This window comes from Heptranchias perlo, chromosome X (assembly GCF_035084215.1).
Source record: "Heptranchias perlo isolate sHepPer1 chromosome X, sHepPer1.hap1, whole genome shotgun sequence".
In the NCBI taxonomy this organism is placed as follows: domain Eukaryota; kingdom Metazoa; phylum Chordata; class Chondrichthyes; order Hexanchiformes; family Hexanchidae; genus Heptranchias; species Heptranchias perlo.
The window spans coordinates 17449650-17472209 of NC_090370.1; the positions used below are offsets into that span (position 1 = coordinate 17449650).

General features: G+C 45.0%; 1 protein-coding gene across 4 annotated transcripts in view; it reads right to left on the bottom strand.

The window, feature by feature from the left end:
• Positions 1-22560, bottom strand: part of LOC137307320 (natural resistance-associated macrophage protein 2-like) — a 224919-nt gene that overhangs the window by 134323 nt on the left and 68036 nt on the right. For all 4 annotated transcript variants that reach the window (XM_067976794.1, XM_067976793.1, XM_067976792.1 and 1 more), the window contains exons 10-14: positions 19369-19527; positions 15596-15682; positions 14687-14806; positions 11921-12070; positions 4155-4228 (exon numbers count right to left, since the gene is read on the bottom strand). In XM_067976794.1, the coding sequence (XP_067832895.1) occupies positions 4155-4228; positions 11921-12070; positions 14687-14806; positions 15596-15682; positions 19369-19527 (590 nt within the window). The remainder of the gene's footprint in view (positions 1-4154; positions 4229-11920; positions 12071-14686; positions 14807-15595; positions 15683-19368; positions 19528-22560) is intronic.

The following is a 22560-nucleotide window of genomic DNA, read 5'->3' on the forward strand; positions in this document are numbered from 1 at the left end:
TCTGGAACTCTCCCCCCCAAAAGGCTGTAGATGCTGAGGGTCAATCTGAGATCGACAGATTTTTATTGGGTAAGGCTACCAAAGGATATGGATCCAAGGCGGGTAAATGGAGTTGAGGTACAGATCAGCCATGATCTAATTGAATGGCGGAACAGTCTCGAGGGGCTGAATGGCCTCCTCTTGTTCCTATGTTAAACCCCAAATCCCTCTGCTCTTCCACATCACTCAGCTTTTCTCCTTCTGAAGTATAATTACTTTTATTTTCATGCCAAAATGTATCCCCTCACATTTCCATGTGCCACTTTATTGACCATTCCGTCTTATCAAACCCTCGCAGCTTCCTTTGGTCTTTAGAATTATTTACTGTGCCTATTTTAGTATCATCTATAAATTTGGACTCCAAATCCAAGTCCTATATCCAAATCATTGATGTACACAGTGAACAATAGTAGTCCCAGAACAGAACCCCGTGGGGCACCACTATCCACTTCCGACCACTATAAGAAACGGCCCTTAACTACTACCCTGTTTCCTCCCTTCTAACCAGTTTCAATCTAATTTGCTACCTTTCCACTAATTCCTTAATCTCCAATGGTCTGCACAGTGTGGTACCTTGTCAAACGCTTTCTAAAAAAATCCGTGCACCACAGCCAAACATTTCCCAATGCATCCTATCTATCACCTCAAAGAACATTGGATCCCAGTCCCTCATGTGTATTTACCTCCTTATCTCTGTAACCTCCTCCAGCCCTACAACCTCCCCCCCCACCCCCCCCAGAACTCTCTTCCTCCGACTCTGGCTGCTTGTGCGTCCCCCCTCGCTTCGCCTCACCATTGGCAGCCGTGCCTTCAACCACCCAGGCCCACGTTCTGGAATTCCTTCCCTAAACCTCTCTGCTTCCCTCTCCTCCTTTAAGACCCTACCTAAAGCCCATGTCTTTGACTTAAAAACCGCTCCTAGTATCTCCTCCTTTGGATCTGCATCCATTTGTCTGATTGAGCATCTGTGAAATGCCGTGGGACATTAAAGGAGCTATATAAATGCAAGCTGTAATAGTGTTAATACCAGGTTCGTTAAGCACGATCTTCCTTTCTGAAATCAGTGTTGGCTGCTTCTAATTATTTTCTCTTCATCTAGATATTTAGTAATTTCATTTTTAATTAAAGATTCAAAATTTACCCTACCACAGATGTTAAATTAGCTGCCCTGTAATTACCCAAATTTGCTCTGTCTCCCATTTTAGAAATTGGCCACTCTCCAGTCCTCCGACATATATCCACTCTCAATAGAACCCTGAAATATAATTTCGAGGGCCATCACTATTTCTTTCACATTTCCCTCTGAATCCTCGGATGTGTCCCATCCTCAGGTCCCAGCACTTTGTCCTTCCAACCCTTGTGGTTTCTGAATCTGTCAAGCACACTCCTCCCCCAGTCTGTTGCGGTTTCTAAGTTTCTTCCACTGTCCCATCCTCAGGTCCCAGCACTTTGTCCTTCTTTACCTTAACTAACTTCTCTAATACTTTCTTTTTATTTATTGTACTCTCTCTCATCTTACTTTTAACCAAATTCAGGATTTACCTCCTCCCCAATATTGTTCTCTGTTGTTAACACTGCTGCACCGTCCTGGTCAAGTATCCCTGCCAATTTCCATCTATCCTCGACCAACTCACTGTCCTCTCCTTTCAGGGGGTCGCACCTCACATTGAACAAGTCTCTTTTTACTGATATATTTACAGAATACGTTACTGTTCTTTTTAATTTTGAGATTCTCTCCTCATATTCCCTCCTTGCTTTCTTTACCTCTTTATTTTCACATATTCGCTCTTATTTTTCATCATTTTTTAAAATCATACCTATGGCCCTAGATGCCCTTCTCTCAAACATTAGTTTGTTTCTAATCTCTATTTATCCACTTGAAAGAGTCTCATTTTTAATGGTATATATTTATTCTGCAGATTTGCAATCTCCTTTGCAAATGTCTCCTTCCACTTCACCTCAGCTAGCTCACTCCTCATCTTTCTCAAATCTGCCCTTGTTTTTGTACAAACTTTTCCCTTTCTATTGGGACCTTAGACCTGATCATATGTTCGCTATTCCTGAATTATTCACCCACAATTAACTCATCTACCCGACCTATTTTATCACTCATAACTAGATCTAGCGATACCTCTCCCCTTGTAGACATACGGACACACTGCTCGAGGAAGGAGTCCTACACACATTGCAGGAATTCCATTCCCTTTTCTCCGTTTACTCCCTCCCAATCAACAAGTGGGTAATTAAAATCTTGAAAAATTATTTTGTTACTTCCTTGCTCTGTTTACAGGTTTCCTCTTCCATTTCCTTCCCACAATTAGGGGTCTGCAGTACAATCCCACGAACATACAATCTCTTTTTATCTTTGATCGCGAACCATAGTGATTCTGCCTGAACCTCTTGTGTACATCAGTCCTCTACAGCAGGTATTCTCTCGTTCACCGATACTGTCACACCTCCTCCCCTTTTGTTACCTATCCTGTCCCTCCTACAAATATTATACCCGAGATGTTTATTTTCACTCCTGCTCAGTTTGAAGCCAAGTTTCTGTTAGTGCTGTTAAATCTATATCGTTCTGTAACATCATTGTTTCCAACGCCCCCAGTTTACTTCCCACACTCTTAGCCTTGCAGTACAGGCACTCTGCCTTGTAAAATTTGTATTTAAAGCTACTCTCCTTTTCCCATGGGTTTTTGTCCAAACTAACACCTCATTCCTTTATCTCAGTCCTTTCCCTGATTATAAGAGGTCCATTTGATTTTCCTCCTCTACTCCCCTAATTCCTTCTGCATGAAATCCCTTTCTGCTAAATGCTTTTTTATTTGTATATTAGCTCATTTAATTTTACATTCTCTAATTTCTCTCTCGGATTGCCTTTATTTTCCCTGTCCCCTTCCTTCCCTAATTTAAATGACCCTTCACTTCCCTATCTATCCTTTTCCTAGTTCATTAGCCCCCTTCCTGTTCAGCTGTAGCCCATCCTTGTGGAATAGCTCTCATCTTCCCCAGAACTGGCTCCAATGCCTCACAAAAGGGAAACCCTCTTCCTGACACCACCCCTTTAGCCACACTTTGAGCTCCCTAATCTTCCTACCCTTCCTCATTCTATCACGTGGCTGAGGGAGTAATCTGGAGGTTAAAAGTTCTGCTCCTACACCTGCTTCCACCTTTTGTCGGACTTCAGGCCTAATTACTATTCACAAAGCGGGGGATAAAGGGCAGAGATCCATTACTCTTTTGAGCTTCACATGCACTTTCAGGGTATCCCTCGAGTGGGGCAAAGAGCTGACAAAACAGGCGGCCATAATTAAATCAAATCTAAATAAGGCAGCAGCAGTGTCAGAACAACTCGTCTGTCACTTTCCTCAGTCCCTGCCCAGCTCCCTCAGATTGGGGATGTGAGAAGGACCAGCTAGCAGCCACCTCGCAACTCCAAATAGGTGAGTGTTTCCTTTTCAAGGCCAGCAGGGCTGGAAATCTTCTGACTGCTGTCCAGAAAGGCCCAACGCCAGTGCCCATTAACACAGCTACAGAACTTTCAGCGCTGCGGCAGTGGTGCACTGTCCTCCCCCCTCCCCACCTTCTAAAGGGTGTCCCTATGCTGGGGCCATACTAATAACCCAACCCCACAAATACAGGTGGGTTCATTCAGGTGGAGTGCACTGAATTCACTGTCTCTTCTACTGACTTACACCAAATTCAAACATTCGATGCGCTGCATTTAATTTACGACTTCCACCTCAAAACCCAGGTCATTTTCAATTGGGTGTCAGCCTCAGCAAGCTCCCAATGTTACTAGTAGGTAATAAACCTGGACCATCCTCAGCAACAGATACCTGGGAGTGAGTTGCAGGCTGGAATCTGATCGAGGGGTTCGGGGGAGTTTATATGTAGAATAACAGATACCCAGGAGTGAGTTACAGGCTGGAATCTGATCGAGGGGTTCGGGGGAGTTTATATGTAGAATAACAGATACCCAGGAGTGAGTTACAGGGGGGAATCTAATCAAGGGGTTCGGGGGGTTTATATATAGAACAGATACTTGAACTGTGCAATTCTCTTTTGTTTAATTACAAAGCAGAGAAGAAAGAAAAAAGAGCATTCACAATACTTACAGACCATTGACGAAGTCGTGCATTACCGAGCTCATACTTGTGAACGTCAATATCGGGATCAATGCAAATGGCAGCTGCAAAGAGTTGAAAGGTCATCTGTTAGAGCTGGATCTAGAGGGCAGCGAGACCGTGAATAAACCAGAATTATACAGATACAGTCATGAACATACAGTCGTGTACACTCCACCCTGACTGGTGTGGGAAGCCCAGCTTGTGTCAAAGGTCCAACCCTAAACCACAAATTCTCAGTGTTACATTTACCGCAGATTCACCTGACTCAAAGGTCGAATCACTCGACCTGCACTGATGTCTGAGTGACCACAGCAATGAGACACTGTGTCTGTCAGGAGCCTTTCCACATGAAGGTCGTCTGATAAAAGCTTCAACTTTTTAGCACATTGCACCCGGCCTGAGCTCATTATTTCATCGAAGACTAAACAGATGGTCAGGGTCACAGTCAGGACTAAGCGTCTCCACCTGCCTGTCAGTTAGAGGACAGGAGAGTTATTACCCATCACTAGTGTACCAAGAGCCCGACAACCATCAGCACCTTCCACCTCTGATCCTTCACTTGGGCCATCCTGTCGCAATGCTCCTCGGAGTTGCTCCCAGTCTCATTTTCATCCTTTTTCTCGCATTCATTTCTTTCTACTTCAACTAAGTTTTTGTTGATTCAGGGAAGTTTTTTTAAAAAATCACCAAAAAAAGAATGCCATGTGCATGTGCATTCCAAGAAGTTACTTTTTGGTCATTCTTCTCATTTATTGAACATTTAAAGAAATAAATCAGCACCATTGGTTACCCTCTACCATCGCCATCTGTAATGTGTCAACGGGACAATTTACTCCTCCTCCTCGTCTCTCCTCAATAACCATGACCCCTCCCTCACCCATTCCATCCAAACAATGATCTGACCAAGATCAGGACCTCACTGTGTGAGGAATCTGGGTACAAAGCTGCATCCGACAATCCTACAAAGCTCTGTTGGGACAACATACTGCGACATCAACTGCTACCCTCATACAAACTGAAGAGCAAAGAGCCAAATGTATCCTTGCAGATACCAGGAATGGAAGCAGTGCTGCATCTTAGACAAGTGTTATGATTAAGGATTGTCGGCTATTTGGCCTCGGAGGGACTTTTGTTTTAAGCCACAATATATTTCAGGTTCAGACTTCGCTGGTTTGTTTTTAACATAGGAAAAGGATGGAGCCACCTAGACAAAGAGGAGATTGGTGTATTAATGAGCCTGCCATTGAAACTAGTACCCATATTAATCTAGGGCAGTGGAGGGTTCGTTATCTCATTACAGATGCTTCCAGTAGCCAATCACAGGAGATGGTGTTCATGCATACACAGCGCGGGGTTGCCTGGTAGAAATGCACTTTTCAGAGGGCAGTAGCTGGGTCATTCACAACTCTACTGGCCAACCCTTGGACAGGGAAGGAGTCGGGGGAAAAACAAACTTTCTGTCCTGGATGAACACAAAAAGTACAAAGAGTCACATGTTGGAGGGCAGCTAGAAAAAAATCTGCTGGGGGTCATAGTCTCAGGATAAGGGTCAGCCATTTAGGACTGAGATGAGGAGGAATTTCTTCACTCAGAGGGTGGTGAATCTTTGGAATTCTCTACCCCAGAGGGCTGTGGATGCTCAGTCATTGAGTATATTCAAGACTGAGATCAATAGAAAGTGGCGTTGAGGTCGAAGATCAGTCATGATGTTAATGAATGGCAGAGCAGGCTCAAGGGGCCGCATGGCCTACTCCTGCTCCTATTTCTTATGTTCTTAAAAGGTAGGGCTTAGGTCCATTGATCTAAAGAAGGGAGATGAACAAGTCCAGAGGAAACCTCAGTCTGATTCAGAAGACTGGAGCAATTCAAGTGAGGGCACGTGTGACGATCACGATATTCAGTTCCTATAACAAGGGGTACTCAGTGTTACACCTCCTTACCATGTTATGCTATCGTGTGTCTAGATATTGGGTAGCGAAAGACCCAAAATTCGTAACAGTAAGCAAATTCATATCAAAAGACAAAAGTTCATCAAGTCCATAAGATGAGGTTCAGATCCGAAACTGAAACTCTGAAGTCAGGATTCACATACACTCTTCACAAAGCTGGAAATGAAGGGGTGTTTGTGACTCGTATTTTCTTCAATCAGAACATGGGAAGCAGAAATTGCTGCTATATGTATTCTGAAGAAATGGAACTTCCGCTGTTCAACGAGGAGGTACTTCAGGTATTCTAGCAAGATGGACCCAACATATGATGATGCATATTGAAACAATGAGAAGATAATAGAACAAGACACCAAATACATGGGAAGATTGGGCTGACAAGTGGCAGATGTGGTTTAATATGGACAAATGCAAGGTGAAAAGACAGGCAGAGGAAGCAGTAGTAATATACGATACACAGTCGTAGACTACAGGACACACTTCAGGAAAAGAATGTGGAGTGGGGGTGGGGTACTGGTGGATGACTTGCTGGAACCATTAATTTTAAAAAAATGGCAAACAAGATCTCAGGGTGTATGGTCAGAGGGATTGGACAGAAGTCCCAGCAGGAGATAGTGTACTGAGCACCGGCTCGGCCCCACCTGGAGTCCTGTGGGCCATTACGGTAATAGCACTATACAGGGACACACTGACCTGAGAGAGTACAGAGAAGGCTAACTGAACTGATAATAGAGATTAGACACTGAGTACTGCTGGAGTTTAACCAGCTAAATCTATGCAGCTTCCCACTGCTTGTTCAGCTAGGACTACCCCATCTGTTGGGCTATTGGTTTACAGGGTTACCTGGAGCTGAGTGAGAAATATCCTAGCCACCAGAAACAGGTCTACTACTCCAGGTTCATAGGTGAGCAAGACTAGTTGGCCAATCATCAAGTGTGACCCGGAGTACTGAAGACCAATCTGGCTCAGCTATCAGATTACTGACTCCACCACAAAGGGTTAACTTGGTTCTAAACTTGCGTCGCCAAGCACGTCTTCTTGATGCCGCCTTCAACCCCAAAGATATCCCGCTTGACTCCCCCACTGAGGACAGTCACGAGTCAGTCATTTAATAGCCGACAAGCACGGGTTTGAGCCCTCACGAGGTGGACAACAAGTACCAGGAGCTCCTCACGAGCAGCACAACTCACTACAAGATGTCCGCATGTGATGCCACCACCCTCCTGACCCCAGCATAGACATACCAGGCCCCACTGAACGGTGACTCCACCAGCTGGAGATGTAGAGCTTCAGCAGTAGCTGCTTGCCTCTCAGTAACCCAATCACATTAGGCACGAGCCTTGGATGTACAAGCATGTGTTTTCATACCCAATCTCCAGGCAATGCATTCCACCTGCTATCACCCCAGTTGCCAGAGTTTCCTCATCAGCTATATGATGGACTTCTGCCTTCAGTGTAGTGGAAGGACATACACAGGGCAGCTTGTGTTATGCCAGTCACCTCGATGTTCTAGATGTCCAAGTCAAGGGCCACATACCATGACTCATGATCACCAACTGCTTAATCCAGGTCCAGTGAGGGGCTATGGGCCGCTAGTTCCGGCCTGGTTTCCATTTCAGGCCTGATTTACCTTCACCACCTCGGCTATTCACACGTTCCTGGTCTCTCTTATGCTTATCATCTTATGTAATTATCATCTCTGCCACCCTACCATCTTTTTAAAAACATTACCTGTCATTTCACCCGTACTTCCTCACATGTATCATAGCAGGCGGCCATTCGGCCCATTGTGTCTGTGCCTGCTCTTTGAAAGCGCTATCCAATTAGTCACACTCTCCTGCTCTTTCCCCAGAGCTCTGTAATTTTTTCCCTTCAAGTATTTATCTAATTCCCTTTTGAAAGTTGCTGCTGAATCTGTTTCCACCTCCCTTTCAGACAGTGCATTCCAGATCATTACAACTCGTTGCGTAAAAAAATTTTCCTCATGTAGTCTCTGACTCTTTTACCAATCACCTTAAATCTGTGCCCTCTGGTTACCGACCCTTCTGACACTGGAAACAGTTTCTCCTTATTTACTCGATCAGAACCCTTCATGATTTTGAACACCTCGATCAAATCTCCCCTTAACCTTCTCTGTTCGAAGGAGAACAACCCCAGCTTCTCCAGTCTCTCCACATTACTGAAGTCCCTCATCCCTGGTACCATTCTAGTAAATCTCTTCTGCACCTTCTCCAAGGCCTTGACATCCTTCCAAAAGTGTGGTGCCAGAATGGAATACATTACTCCAGCTGAGGCCGAACCAGTGTTTTATAAAGGATTAGCATAACTTCCTTGCTTTTGTACTCTATACCTCTATTGATAAAGCCCAGGATCCCATGTTTTTTTTTTAAAAACAGCCTTCTCAACTTGTGCCACCTTCAAAGATTTGTATATGTGCACCCCAGGTCTCTCTGTTCCTGCACCCCCTTTAAAATTGTACCATTTAGTTTATATTGCCTCTCCTCATTCTCCCTACCAAAATGTATCACTTCACACTTCTCTGCGTTAAATTTCATCTGCCATGTGTCTGCCCATTTCACCAGTCTGTCTGTGTCCTCCTGAAGTCTGTTACTATCCTCCACATTGTTTACTACATTTCAGAGTTTCGTGTCATCTGCAAACTTTGAAATTATCCCCTCTATACCCAAGTCCAGGTCATTAATATATATCAAAAAGAGCAGTGGTCCTAATACTGACCCCTGGGGAACACCACTGTAAACTTCCCTCCAGTCTGAAAAACAATCGTTCACCACTACTCTCTGCTTTCTACACGTGTGTGTCTTTTCTTTAACTCCTCCTTCCCTTTACTCTGATCCTATTTAAGTGCTGTTCATTTTGTTATTCCAGTTCTGATGAAGGATCCATACCTAAAACGTTAACTCGTTTCTCTCTCCTCACAGATGCTGACTGACCTGCTGAGTGTTTCCGGCATTTTCTGTTTTTGCTTCAAATTTCCAGCATCTGCAGTTATTTTTAAGTCTGCGTTGGGAACTTGCTGCCAACGAGAAAAGACCAAGTACCCTTCGCCCCTTCTCAGTGTGATCCTGAAGAATTGTGTTCGGGCTGTAGGTGACATCCAGCAGGATCCCCAGGTACCAATACGAATCAACAATTGGGACAGAATCCCCTCTACCTTCTAACCAATACCCTCACTATCCCCTGTTGAGCCAAGCAAAGTCATAATACTGCACTTGGGAGTATGCACTGGTTATCTTATTGTTCAGGATGGTGAGTAGAGTGCACTGTAGAGAAGAGTGCAAGTCCACTGAGACTGTCCATGGTCCATTAAAGTCCAGAAGTAAGCCAATACAAATTTCAACTCTTGCACTGGCGGCAGTTGGGATTTGTTCCAATTTACAACAGAGATTGACAAATAGGATGGATATGACAAGCTGCCCTGGCACCTTTCTCAGTAAACAATATTAACTGATGAGGCTCAAATAATATTTTTCAAAATGTTAAGAATTTTACAAGTAATTATTTCATATTTGTGTTACATTTGGCAAGGAATCTAAACTTGAAAAATATGACAGAAAAGAACCTGTGGGACCAGGACTGGGTCAGGGTTCACTGGTCATAAGGTCAGAAATGGGAATGTTCGCTGATGACTGCACAGTGTTCAGTTCCATTCGCAACCCCTCAGATAATGAAGCAGTCCGAGCCTGCATGCAGCAAGACCTGGACAACATCCAGGCTTGGGCTCATAAGTGGCAAGTAACATTCGCGCCAGCTAAGTGCCAGGCAATGACCATCTCCAACAAGAGAGAGTCTAACCACCTCCCCTTGACATTCAACGGCATTACCATCGCCGAATCCCCCACCATCAACATCCTGGGGGTCACCATTGACCAGAAACTTAACTGGACCAGCCATATAAATACTGTGGCTACGAGAGCAGGTCAGAGGCTGGGTATTCTGCGGCGAGTGACTCACCTCCTGACTCCCCAAAGCCTTTCCACTATCTACAAGGCACAAGTCAGGAGTGTGATGGAATACTCTCCACTTGCCTGGATGAGTGCAGCTCCAACAACACTCAAGAAGCTCGACACCATCCAAGATAAAGCAGCCTGCTTGATTGGCACCCCATCCACCACCCTAAACATTCACTCCCTTCACCACCGGCACACTGTGGCTGCAGTGTGCACCATCCACAGGATGCACTGCAGCAACTCGCCAAGGCTTCTTCGACAGCACCTCCCAAACCCGCGACCTCTACCACCTAGAAGGACAAGGGCAGCAGGCGCATGGGAACAACACCACCTGCACGTTCCCCTCCAAGTCACACACCATCCCGACTTGGAAATATATCGCCGTTCCTTCATTGTCGCTGGGTCAAAATCCTGGAACTCCCTTCCTAACAGCATTGTGGGAGAACCGTCACCACACGGACTGCAGCGGTTCAAGAAGGCGGCTCACCACCACCTTCTCGAGGGCAATTAGGCATAGGCAATAAATGCTGGCCTCGCCAGCGACGCCCACATCCCATGAACGAATAAAAAAAAACTGGGGCTCGTGACCCGGGACTGGGTCAGGGTTCACTGGGGCTCGTGACCCGGGACTGAAAAGTGAGCAAATGACATCAAAACAAAAATCATCCAATTCTTCTTATTTTTTCTTCCTGAGGAAGGACTTCTGTACTGTAGTACCAGTCCTAAAGTATGACCAAACCAACAAAACTGCAGTGCCCAATGTCTCAAAGACTGCAACATAAGGATTTTTAGAAGCAGGAAGAGGCAATTAATTAGACCCCATGATTCTGTGCTATTTAATCTCAACCCCACCTCCTCAATCCGCTCTACAGAAACTTATCAGATTGTCTCTTCAATCTATTTGTACTGTGCATTCACATCCTGTCAGCTGCTAAAAGCCATGTGAAATCTCACCTCAGAACTGGTGAGAAACAGTGCAGGATAAATAGATGTGGTCACACACCAGAGTTCCACACATGTATACACTCCAAACACTAGGCTCCAGACTTTCCTGTAGACTGTCTTAAAAATGTTCTTGGCTTCTGCATGTTCGAATTCCTGTCTGCCTCTGTGCTGTCAGACTGCTTAACCAACACCCAAACATGGGTAAGTCATAACTTCCTCCAACTCAACGTCAGAAGGAGCGAAGCCATTGTCTTCTACCTCTACCACAAACGTTGCTCCCTTGCCACCGATTCCATCTCCCTCCCCAGACAGAGGCTGTCCGCAACCTCGGTCACCTTTTGCCTCAAACAGAGCTTTTAACTAGAATCAACTACTCCAATACCCAGCTTGTTGGCCTCCATGCTCCATAAACTCCAGCCTATCCAAAACTCTTCTGCCAGTATTCTGTCCCACACCAGGCCCCACTTGGCCTTCAACTGCATCCTCACCATCTTATGTTGGCTCCTTATCCCCCAACACACAGAACTTCAAATTTCTGACTTCGTCGACAAATTGCTTCTCAGCCTTATCCCACTACAATCTACTCCAGTCTTATACCTCTTCCTGACTGCTCTGTTCCCCTAATTACGGTCTTCTGCGCAGCCCACTTTTGGCCTCACATTGGTGCCACAGCCATCAGCTGCTTTGGCCCCGCTCTCAAACTCCCTCCCCAAACCTCTCCAACTGTTTAAAAAAAACTCAAAACCCAACTCTTTGACCAAACTTTCCGTCGAGTCACCTAATCTCTCCCTGTAATGGGATTTTCCTCTAATTTTTGTCTCTGTGAAGTGCCTTTTTATATTTTAAAGGCATGAAGTAAGTGCAAGATGTCGTTGTTGAAGGGAAATCATCTCACCTGCATGCTCTGAAGAACATTTAGGAAGTCATTCATTCCAGTCAGACGTTCCACATCCTGGAACAATGCCACCAGCAGCGTCGGGGTGATAGCAATGGATCGAGTGAAGAGAACACGAGCAAAGCGGGACCACGTCAAGTTCAGGAAGCCCTTCAAACAAAAAATTAAAAAATATATCATTCCTGAGTACTTCACTCAAAGATTGGATATTCTATAAACATCAAACGACACTGTCCCTTCAAACACTCCCAGGGCAGGTACAGCAAGGGTTAGATACAGAGTAAAGCTCCCTCTACACTGCCCCATCAAACACTCCCAGGGCAGGTACAGGGTTAGATACAGAGTAAAGCTCCCTCTACATTGTCCCATCAAACACTCCCAGGGCAGGTACAGCACGGATTAGATACAGAGTAAAGCTCTCTCTACACTGTCTCATCAAACACTCCCAGGGCAGGTACAGCACGGGTTAGATACAGAGTAAAGCTCTCTCGTCATCACCTCAAAAAATGTATGTGAACCTGAACCTCAAAAGAGAATCTTCCTCTGAATTTAACATTCCCACTTTCCCATCTGCTCTTGTCTGAGCGACATGGATTGTGGTAGTATTGTACTCTGTTTCCATTAAGAATTGATTTGAGACTGTCCTAACCTGTTGGTGAGACCACATCTGGAGTATTGTGTGCAGTTTTGGTCTCCTTATCTGAGGACGGATGTCCTTGCCATAGAGGGAGTGCAACGAAGGTTTACCAGACTGATACCTGGGATGGCAGGACTGACGTATGAGGAGAGATTGGGTCGACTAGGCCTATATTCACTAGAGTTCAGAAGAATGAGAGGTGATCTCATTGAAACATATAAAATTCTAACAGGACTACACAGACCAGATGCAGGGAGGATGTTCCCGATGGCTGGGGAGTCCAGAACCAGGGGTCACAGTCTCAGGATACGGGGTATGCCATTTAGAGCCGAGATGAGGAGAAATTTCTTCACTGAGGGTGGTGAACCTGTGGAATTCTCTCCCACAGAAGGCTGTGGAGGGCAAGTCATTAGATGTATTCAAGAAGGAGATAGATATATTTCTTAATGTTAAAGGGATCAAGGGATATGGGGAAAAAGCGGGAACAGGGTACTGAGTTAGACGATCAGCCATGATCATTTTGAATGGCAGAGCAGGCCTGAAGGGCCGAATGGCCTACTCTTGCTCCTATTTTCTAATTCATGCAGAACCCTTTCAGCCAGCAGACAAACGAGAGTTTAATCAGTATGTGCTGTATGGAAACCCGAGTGAATGGAAAGTGTTGAAGCCACAGTCTCAGAGATAGAGACAGAAGAAGCTCTGGCTTTAGACTGTGAGCCAGTCATAATTAATGCTATTTATACAAAATCTATCCTGATGGAAGTATCCTCCATGTTGTTGTGGAAGGAGAGATCAATCAGGATCAGTTGTGATAAGGTTCTACAACTGTCAGCAGGATCTCCAGTGAAAGAGAAAATATATCGAGTTATCACGTGGCTCAGAGATGTCCCAAAGTGCTTCACCTCCAATTCATTACTTTGAAGTGCAGGGACCATTGTTTTGGCAAATGTGAGGGGCACATCAGGGCAAGAATTTTTGCAATTTTTACTGGTGATCTCTATGGTTGCGCCTCAAATTTAGCCACAATCTCTTGCATTCACACTAAGCTGTGACCTGCCTTGTATGGTTTGGTTACAAAGTATGATTTCTACTTGGCTCCTAAAATTTTTCTTGTTGCAGCCTTCTTTCTGGGGAAATTTATGAACTGAGAGCGAGAACTTAGAAGGGCGAAGTGATATATTTTGGCAGAAAGAATGAAGAGAGGCAATATAAATTAAATGTTACAATTCTAAAAGGGGTACAGGAACAGAGAGATCTGGGGGTATATGTGCACAAATCTTTGAAGGTGGCAGGGCAGGTTGAGAAAGTGGTTTAAAAAGCATACGGGATCCTGGGCTTTATAAATAGAGGCATAGGGTACAAAAGCAAGGAAATTATGATGAACCTTTATAAAACACTGGTTCGGTTACAACTGGAGTATTGGGTCCAATTCTGGGCACCACAATTTAGGAAAGATGTGAAGGCCTTAGAGAGGGTGCAGAAGAGATTTACCAGAATGGTTCCAGTGATGAGGGACTTTAGTTATGTGGATAGACTGGAGAAGCTGGGATTAATCTCCTTATAGCAGAGAGGTTAAGGGAGATTTGATAGAAGTGTTCAAAATCATGAAGGGTTTAGATAAAGTAAATAGAGAAAAACTGTTCCCATTGGTGGAAGGGCCGAGAACCAGAGGACACAGATTTAAGGTGATTGGCAAAAGAACCAAAGGCAACATGAGGAAAAACTTTTTTTTTTTTAAACAGAGTTATGTTTAGTTATGATCTGGAATGCACTGCCTGAAAGGGTGGTGGATTCAGAGTCAATCGTGGCTTTCAAAAAGGAATTGGATAAATATTTGAAGGGAAAAAATTTACAGGACCATGGGGAGAGAGCGGGGGAATGGGACTAACTGGATTGTTCTCGCAAAGAGCCGGCACAGGCTCGATGGGCTGAATGGCCTCCTTCTGTAACGATTTTATGATTCTAACCAACATTACAACCCCTCACCCTGCAGGTATTCACTGAGCAATAGTAAAACCACTATAGTTCGCTGAATATTCCCTGTGACACAAACAGGTAGGAAACAAGAAAACATGCAGAGAAAAGCAACAAAAAACACACACCTAAGTAAGTACTTAAGTAAAGATTACCTCCATGACGAACTGTCCTGAGTATGTCCCAGTCATGGTTGAACTCTGACCTGCAGCCAGGATGCCAATGGCCCAGATGTAGAGAGCAGCAGCACCAAAATAGCAGCCCAACACAACACCCTGAAAGAAAGACAAAAGGAGGGTTATCTGAAGTGAGTGCAGCCAAGTTCTCACTTACTGAAATATAAGTGCTTTACATAATCAGTAAGATGTATGATTACTATGCCTCAATAGTCACAAACATTTACTGGGCGGTGGGAGAGAGATTTCTGGATTTTAGAACAATACCACAGTACTTCCTCCAAATCTCAGGAATCATTGCGAAATTTCAGAGAGAGAGATAGAGAGACAGAGGGAAGGAAAAAGATGAGCGTGCGAACGATAGCGAGCACGTGTGTGGTCGCGAGAGGGAATGGGAGCATGAGCGAGCCTGAGAGCCCGCACAAGAGGCAGAGAGGGTGTGCGCATGTGAGAGACCGAGAACGCACGCGAGAGAAATGCAGAGGGTGCACGAGCAAGATGCAGAGTGCCAGCGCAACTGAGATAGAGAGGGGGGGAGCACACACAAGCAAGAGATCAAGAGCCACCAGGAGATGGAGAGCGTGGATTCACTGTAACTGCACTGGGGCCCAGTCATTCATAACAGGGTCCATATTCACTATGCTGTGTGCCATCAAGGAGAACAGTTTCACTTTCACCCTGGTAACCTCAGTTAATCACCCATACACTGCAATTAGAAACGGCTCATTTGTATTTTACTGGAAGAATGCATTTTGAAATCTTGATTTACATCGATTTTCAGTTTGAAAACAACAATGGAGTGCTTTCTCCACCCATAGCCATGGAAAAACCGAACAAGGACTGTGCTGAATGTCATTTCTAGGCTGGTTTAAATGTGGCTCCACTTACTCCTTTGTAGATATCAACATCTAAAGTCTTGTTGTTCAGAGGGAAGAGATCAACATGTGGACTGCTGCTGTTGACACAGACTTCGTGCTTCAAAAAGAAAAAGCAAAGAAAAATGTTTTATGAAAATGCCAAATACAAGCCGCAGCATACAACATCGTTCACCTCTCCATAACCTCTCTGAATGTATTGACCCTGCAGACATGTCACATCTCAATATCACAACATGGTTCTGCTTGCCGTCACCTTCAGTCATCTCTCTTCTCTTGACTGGTACTGGGCTTCAGTTCCACAGCAGCTGGCAGCCCCCTGGTCTCTGCTGAGTTAGCTGATATCAGCCAAGGTGACAGAAGGGGCATTAACATTGACATCAGCATCCCTGGGCTAGGGATGAGAAAAGACAAATCAGCCAGAGCTCCTGCTCATTATACAATTCCAATTGAGGTCAACAAACTCAGCAGAGAGCAGGGATTGAACTTCATAACGTTCTGGTCTGTCTAGCTCAATATTACACCATGTCTTGCAATTATTCACTGAGCTATCAGGGGAGCCCAAGCATTGAAAATTGTGCTTTTCATTTTTCTTCTTGATTGACAATAGGGCCAACACTTAGCAAAACAAATGAACTAAGTAACACACTCTTGTCTAATATGTTAGCCACTAGCCACATGTGGCTGATTGCATTTTTGATTAGTAAATAAAAAATGAGTTGAGCACATGATCTCAATACTTATTCGCATGGCGCATGGATGTGAATTTTAACCTTTTTGTGTAGAATCATAGAAGGATACAGCACAGGAGGCCATTTGTCCCATGTGCCTGTGCCAGCTCTTTGAGAGAGCTATCCAATTAGTCCCATTTCCCTGCTATTTCCCCATAGCCCTGTAATTTTTTTCCCTTCAAGTATTTATCCAATTCCCTTTGAAAGTTACTGTTGAATTTGCTTCCACCGCCCTTTCAGGCCGTGCATTCCAGATCACAACTTGCTGCGTAAAAAAACTCATCTCGCCTCTGGTTCTTTTGTCAATCACCGTAAATCTGTGACCTCTGGTTACCGACCCGTCACACTTCACTGCGTTAAATTCCATCTGCCATGTGACTGCCCATTTCACCAGTCTGTCTATGTCTTCCTGAAGTCTGTTACTATCCTGTTCACTACATTTCCGAGTTTCGTGTCATCTGCAAACATTGAAATTATACCCTGTATACACAAGTCCAGGTCATTAATGTATATTAAAATAAGCAGTGGTCCTAATACTGACCCCTGGGGAACACCACTGTATACTTCCCTCCAGTCTGAAAAAACGTTCACCACTACTCTCTGCTTTCTGTCCCTTGGCCAATTTTGTATCCACACTGCCACTGTCCCTTTAATCACATGGGCTTTAATTTTGCTAACAAGTCTATTATGTGATACTTTATCAAATGCCTTTTGAAAATCCATATACACAACACCAACCGCACTACCCTCATCAACCCTCTCCGTTACTTCATCAAAGAACTCGATCAAGTTAGTCAAACATGATTTTCCTTTAAACCGTGCTGACTTTCATTTATTAGCCCAGACTTTTCCAATTAATTTTGTCCCGAATTATTGTCTAATAGTTTCCCCACCATCGACATAAGGCTGAATGGCCTGTAATTGCCAGGTTTATCCCTCTCCCCTTTTTTGAAAAGGGGTGTAGCACTCCAAACCACCCGAGTCTGCCTTGCATTTCCCCTCTGCTTGATCCCCTCCTATTTCTGAACTACACTTTATTCTAATGCTGCTTGTCTCTCCCAGTCCAATGTGCACCTTGTTTCTCTTCTCCTGGTGCCCCTCCCCCTGCCAAATTAAACAAAACCGGCTCGAGGGGCTGTATGGCCTACTCTTGCTCCTATTTCTTATGTTCTTCAACCCCCACCCCCCACCCACCAACAGCACTAGTTAACCAAATTCAAAATAATAAAAAGAATTAAGCGGCAGGTCAGAAAAAATTCTTTACACTGAGGGTGGTTAGAATGTGGAATACTCTGCCACAAATCGTTATTGGAACAGTGTTCATTAATTCTTTAAAGGGAATTAGAGAGTTACTTGAAAAAGAGGAATATTGAAGGGTATAGGAGAGCCTGGGGTGGGATATTAAAGGGTATGGGGAGTGAGGGGGAGAGTGGGATTAGACTGGGTGGGATATTAAAGGGTACGGGGAGTGAGGGGGAGAGTGGGATTAGACTGGGTGGGATATTAATGGATATGGGGAGTGAGGGGGGAGAGTGGGATTAGACTGGGGGGGATATTAAAGGGTATGGGGAGTGAGGGGGAGAGTGGGATTAGACTGGGGGGGATATTAAAGGGTATGGGGAGTGAGGGGGAGAGTGGGACTAGACTGGGTGGGATATTAAAGGGTATGGGGAGTGAGGGGGGAGAGTGGAATTAGACTGGGGGGGGGATATTAAAGGGTACGGGGAGTGAGGGTGAGAGTGGGATTAGACGGGGGTGGGGGGATATTAAAGGGTATGGGGAGTGAGGGGGAGAGTGGGATTAGACTGGGTGGGATATTAAAGGGTATGGGGAAGTGAGGGGGGAGAGTGGGATGAGACTGGGGGGGATATTAAAGGGTATGGGGAGTGAGGGGGAGAGTGGGATTAGACTGGGTGGGATATTAAAGGATACGGGGAGTGAGGGGGAGAGTGAGATTAGACTGGGGGGATGATATTAAAGGGTACGGGGAGTGAGGGGGAGAGTGGGATTAGACTGGGTGGGATATTAAAGGGTACGGGGAGTGAGGGGGAGAGTGGGATTAGACTGGGTGGGATATTAAAGGGTATGGGGAGTGAGCAGGCGAGTGGGATTCGACTGGGTGGGATATTAAAGGGTATGGGGAGTGAGGGGGAGAGTGGGATTAGACTGGGTGGGATATTAAAGGGTATGGGGAGTGAGGGGGAGAGTGGGATTAGACTGGGTGGGATATTAAAGGGTATGGGGAGCGAGGGGGAGAGTGGGATTAGACTGGGTGGAATATTAAAGGGTACGGGGAGCGAGGGGGAGAGTGGGATTAGACTGGGTGGGATATTAAAGGGTACGGGGAGCGAGGGGGAGAGTGGGATTAGACTGGGTGGGATATTAAAGGGTATGGGGAGTGAGGGGGAGAGTGGGATATTAAAGGGTATGGGGAGTGAGGGGGAAGAGTGGGATTAGACTGGGTGGGATATTAAAGGGTACGGGGAGCGAGGGGGAGAGTGGGATTAGACTGGGTGGGATATTAAAGGGTATGGGGAGTGAGGGGGAGAGTGGGATATTAAAGGGTATGGGGAGTGAGGGGGAAGAGTGGGATTAGACTGGGTGGGATATTAAAGGGTATGGGGAGTGATGGGGAGAGTGGGATTAGACTGGGTGGGATATTAAAGGGTATGGGGAGTGAGCAGGAGAGTGGGATTAGACTGGGTGGGATATTAAAGGGTATGGGGAGTGAGCAGGAGAGTGGGATTAGACTGGGTGTGATATTAAAGGGTACGGGGAGTGAGCAGGAGAGTGGGATTAGACTGGGGGGGGATATTAAAGGGTACGGGGAGTGGGGAGGATTAAACTCGGTGGGATATTCAAGGGCATGGGGAGTGAGCAGAAGAGGGGGATCAGACTGGGTGGCTCCTGCAGAAAATTACTGGCACAGATTTGATGGGTCAGGTGTCCTATTTCTTTGCTGGAACGTTTGATAATTGTCTATTGGAGCTCGGATCTGGGAACGGCCAACGTAAATGCTGTGTTCCCGATGGAGTGCGATGACTCCCACACTCACCACTTCACTGTTTGTCCGATGATAGAAAGATGTGGCGAACACCGAGACCACAAAGACATTGATGAGGAACGACACAAACAAAGCGATGCAGGCTTCGATGAAGAAGTAGCGATTTGCCTCCTTCACTTCATTTTTATTGGTTCGATTCACTTCCCTGGACTGAGAAAGAGAGAACGTCAGCACTGGTATTTCAGAGTGCGTGCCCTGAGTGATTGAATGGAACCTCCTTCAGCAATGAAAGACATTGTCAACAGTCCTGAATTTCCTTTTCAGTTATATCAATAGAGAAAAAAAGAGAAAATCCGACAGGTGACACCGAGCATAGAATATATCTGCCCAAATTTGGCGAGGAATATTACAACAGAATGCAAATGTTGGGATGACGTCACACGACATATTTCCTGTCATTTACGTCCTTGCAATGCTGCCATTTAAGTGGCCAGTGTGCCTAGTACAATCCATCAGCGTGAATGCATTACACAAAGCACCAAATTCATAGTTTGATCTTTTTAAAAATGGTTTAAAATCTTCGGCTGCCAACCTACGCTTTTGCGATTTCCTTCGCCCACCCCAACCTGAGGAAAGGTGACACTCAATACGTTCATATCCTGGCAGCATTCATTATTTATGCTGACACATTAAGAGTGCTTACTCGTAGGAGGTATGGGATAGCAGCTGGTGCCTGAAGAACTGTGTCCCAGCAACAGCCAGCACCTTCAGGAGGGAGGCGGGGGCGGAAAGAAGAACATAAGAAATAGGAGCAGGAGTAGGCCATCCGGCCCCTCGAGCCTGCTCCATCATTCAACAAGATCATGGCTGATCTTCTATCTCAATGCCATTTTCCTGCACCATTCCCATATCCCTTGATGCCTTTAATATCTAGAAATATATCAATCCCTGTTTTGAATGTACTCAATGACTGAGACTCCACAGCCCTCTGGGGTAGAGAATTCCAAAGATTCACCACCCTCTGAGTGAAGAAATTTCTCCTCATCTCAGTCCTAAATGGCCTACCCTTTATTCTGAGACTGTGACCCCTGGTTCTAGACTCCCCAGCCAGGGGAAACATCCTCCTTGCATCTACCCTGTTGAGCCCTGTAAGAATTTTGTATGTTTCAATGAAATCACCTCTCATTCTTCTAAACTCTAGAGAATACAGGCCGAGTCTACTCAATCTCTCCTCATACGACAATCCCGCCATCCCAGGAATCAGTCTGGTGAACCTTCGTTGCACTCCCTCTATGGCAAGTATATCCTCTCTTAGGTAAGGAGACCAAAATTGTACACAATACTCCAGGTGTGGTCTCACCAAGGCCCTGTATAACTGCAGTAAGACATCCTTGCTTCTGTACTCAAATCCTCTTGTAATAAAGGCCAACATACCATTTGCCTTCCTAATTGCTTGCTGCACCTGCATGTTAGCTTTCAGTGATTCATGTACAAGGACACCCAGATCTCTTTGAACATCAACATTTCCCAATCTCTCACCATTTAAAAAATACTCCGCATTTCTGTTTTTCCTACCAAAGTGGATAACTTCACATTTTTCCACATTATATTCCATCTGCCAAGTTCTATATCCCCTTGAAGCCTCTTTGCATCCTCCTCACAACTCACATTCCCAACTAGTTTTGTGTCAGCAGCAAACTTGGAAATATTACATTTGGTCCCCTCATCCAAATCATTGATACAGATTGTGAATAGCTGGGGCCCAAGCACTGATCCCTACGGTACCCCACTAGTCACTGCCTGCCACCCCGAAAAAGACCAGTTTATTCCTACTCTCTGTTTTCTGTCTGTTAACCAATTCTCAATCCATGCCAGTATATTCCCCCCAATCCCATGTGCTCTAACTTTTTTTGTTCACCAACCTCCTGTGTGGGACCTTATCGAAAGCCTTCTGAAAATCCAAATAAACCACATCCACTGGTTCTCCCTTATCTATTCTACTAGTTACATCCTCAAAGAACTCCAATAGGTTTGTCAAACATGATTTCCCTTTCATAAATCCATGTTGACTCTGCCAAATCCTATTATTATTTTCTAAGTGGCCTGTTATCACATCCTTTATAATAGATTCTAGCATTTTCCCCACTACTGATATCAGGCTAACCGGTCTATAGTTCCCTGTTTTCTCTCTCCCTCCTTTTTTAAATAGTGGGGTTACATTTGCCACCCTCCAATCTGCAGGAACCATTCCAGAATCTATAGAATTTTGGAAGATGACAACTAATGCATCCACTATTTCCATGGCTACCTCTTTCAAAACCCTGGGATGTAGATCATCAGGTCCTTGGGATTTATCGACTTTCAGTCCCATTAATTTCTCTAGTACTATTTTTTTTTAAAACTAATTTCTTTCAGTTCTTCATTCTCGGCAGACCCTTGGCTCTCTAGTATTTCTGGGAGGTTTTTGTTAAACACTGAGGTCATTTAAAACAGGTTCAACCTTCAAAAATACACCTGAAAATAAATGCACTAACATTCCAATATGCCTCAATTCCTGCACCCACCAAACTATGGATGATGGGGCAGCTAAGTGGGATGGGACAGTTCCATTCCAATCCAGTCCTGCTCAGGCATGGGCCCAGTTTCAAACACACAAAACCTCTTCAATATATTGTCCTTGCAAGTGGGTGATCCATTTTAGATTTCTTGCAAAGTGAGCCAGTAACTGTAAAGAAACATACAAGTGGCAGAAAATGTGTATGTATGTACATACATGCATGTAATATATACATATCTGTAATATGTACATACAATATATACATAATATTTATTTGTTTTATGCACATGTATATAAGTCAAAACAGGGCATCTTGAATTTATTTTAAGTAGTTACGGCACGGACTTGATGGGCCAAATGGCCTCCTTCCGTGCTGTAACCTTTTTATGATTCTAACCGGAGACAGTCTTCTGGATGTTCTGCTTTTGCAAAATTGCAGCGCGTCTTCAGCTTGGCCGGACTTCCACCCGCCACAGACATGAACCCAACTGAACGATTTTCCAGCCTGAGGATTGTTGAAATATTTTGTGCAGGCTCCCCGGGCTCCACCTGGAGAGCAGGGGTCAGAGGTTGGTACGGAAGGTCTCGGAGGCCTGCCGCAGTGTCGGGTTGTCGACTTCCTGAGTTGCTGGTGAAATTCAATTTTTTTTTGAATTGGCACCCAGATCTATGCAATCAATCGGCCT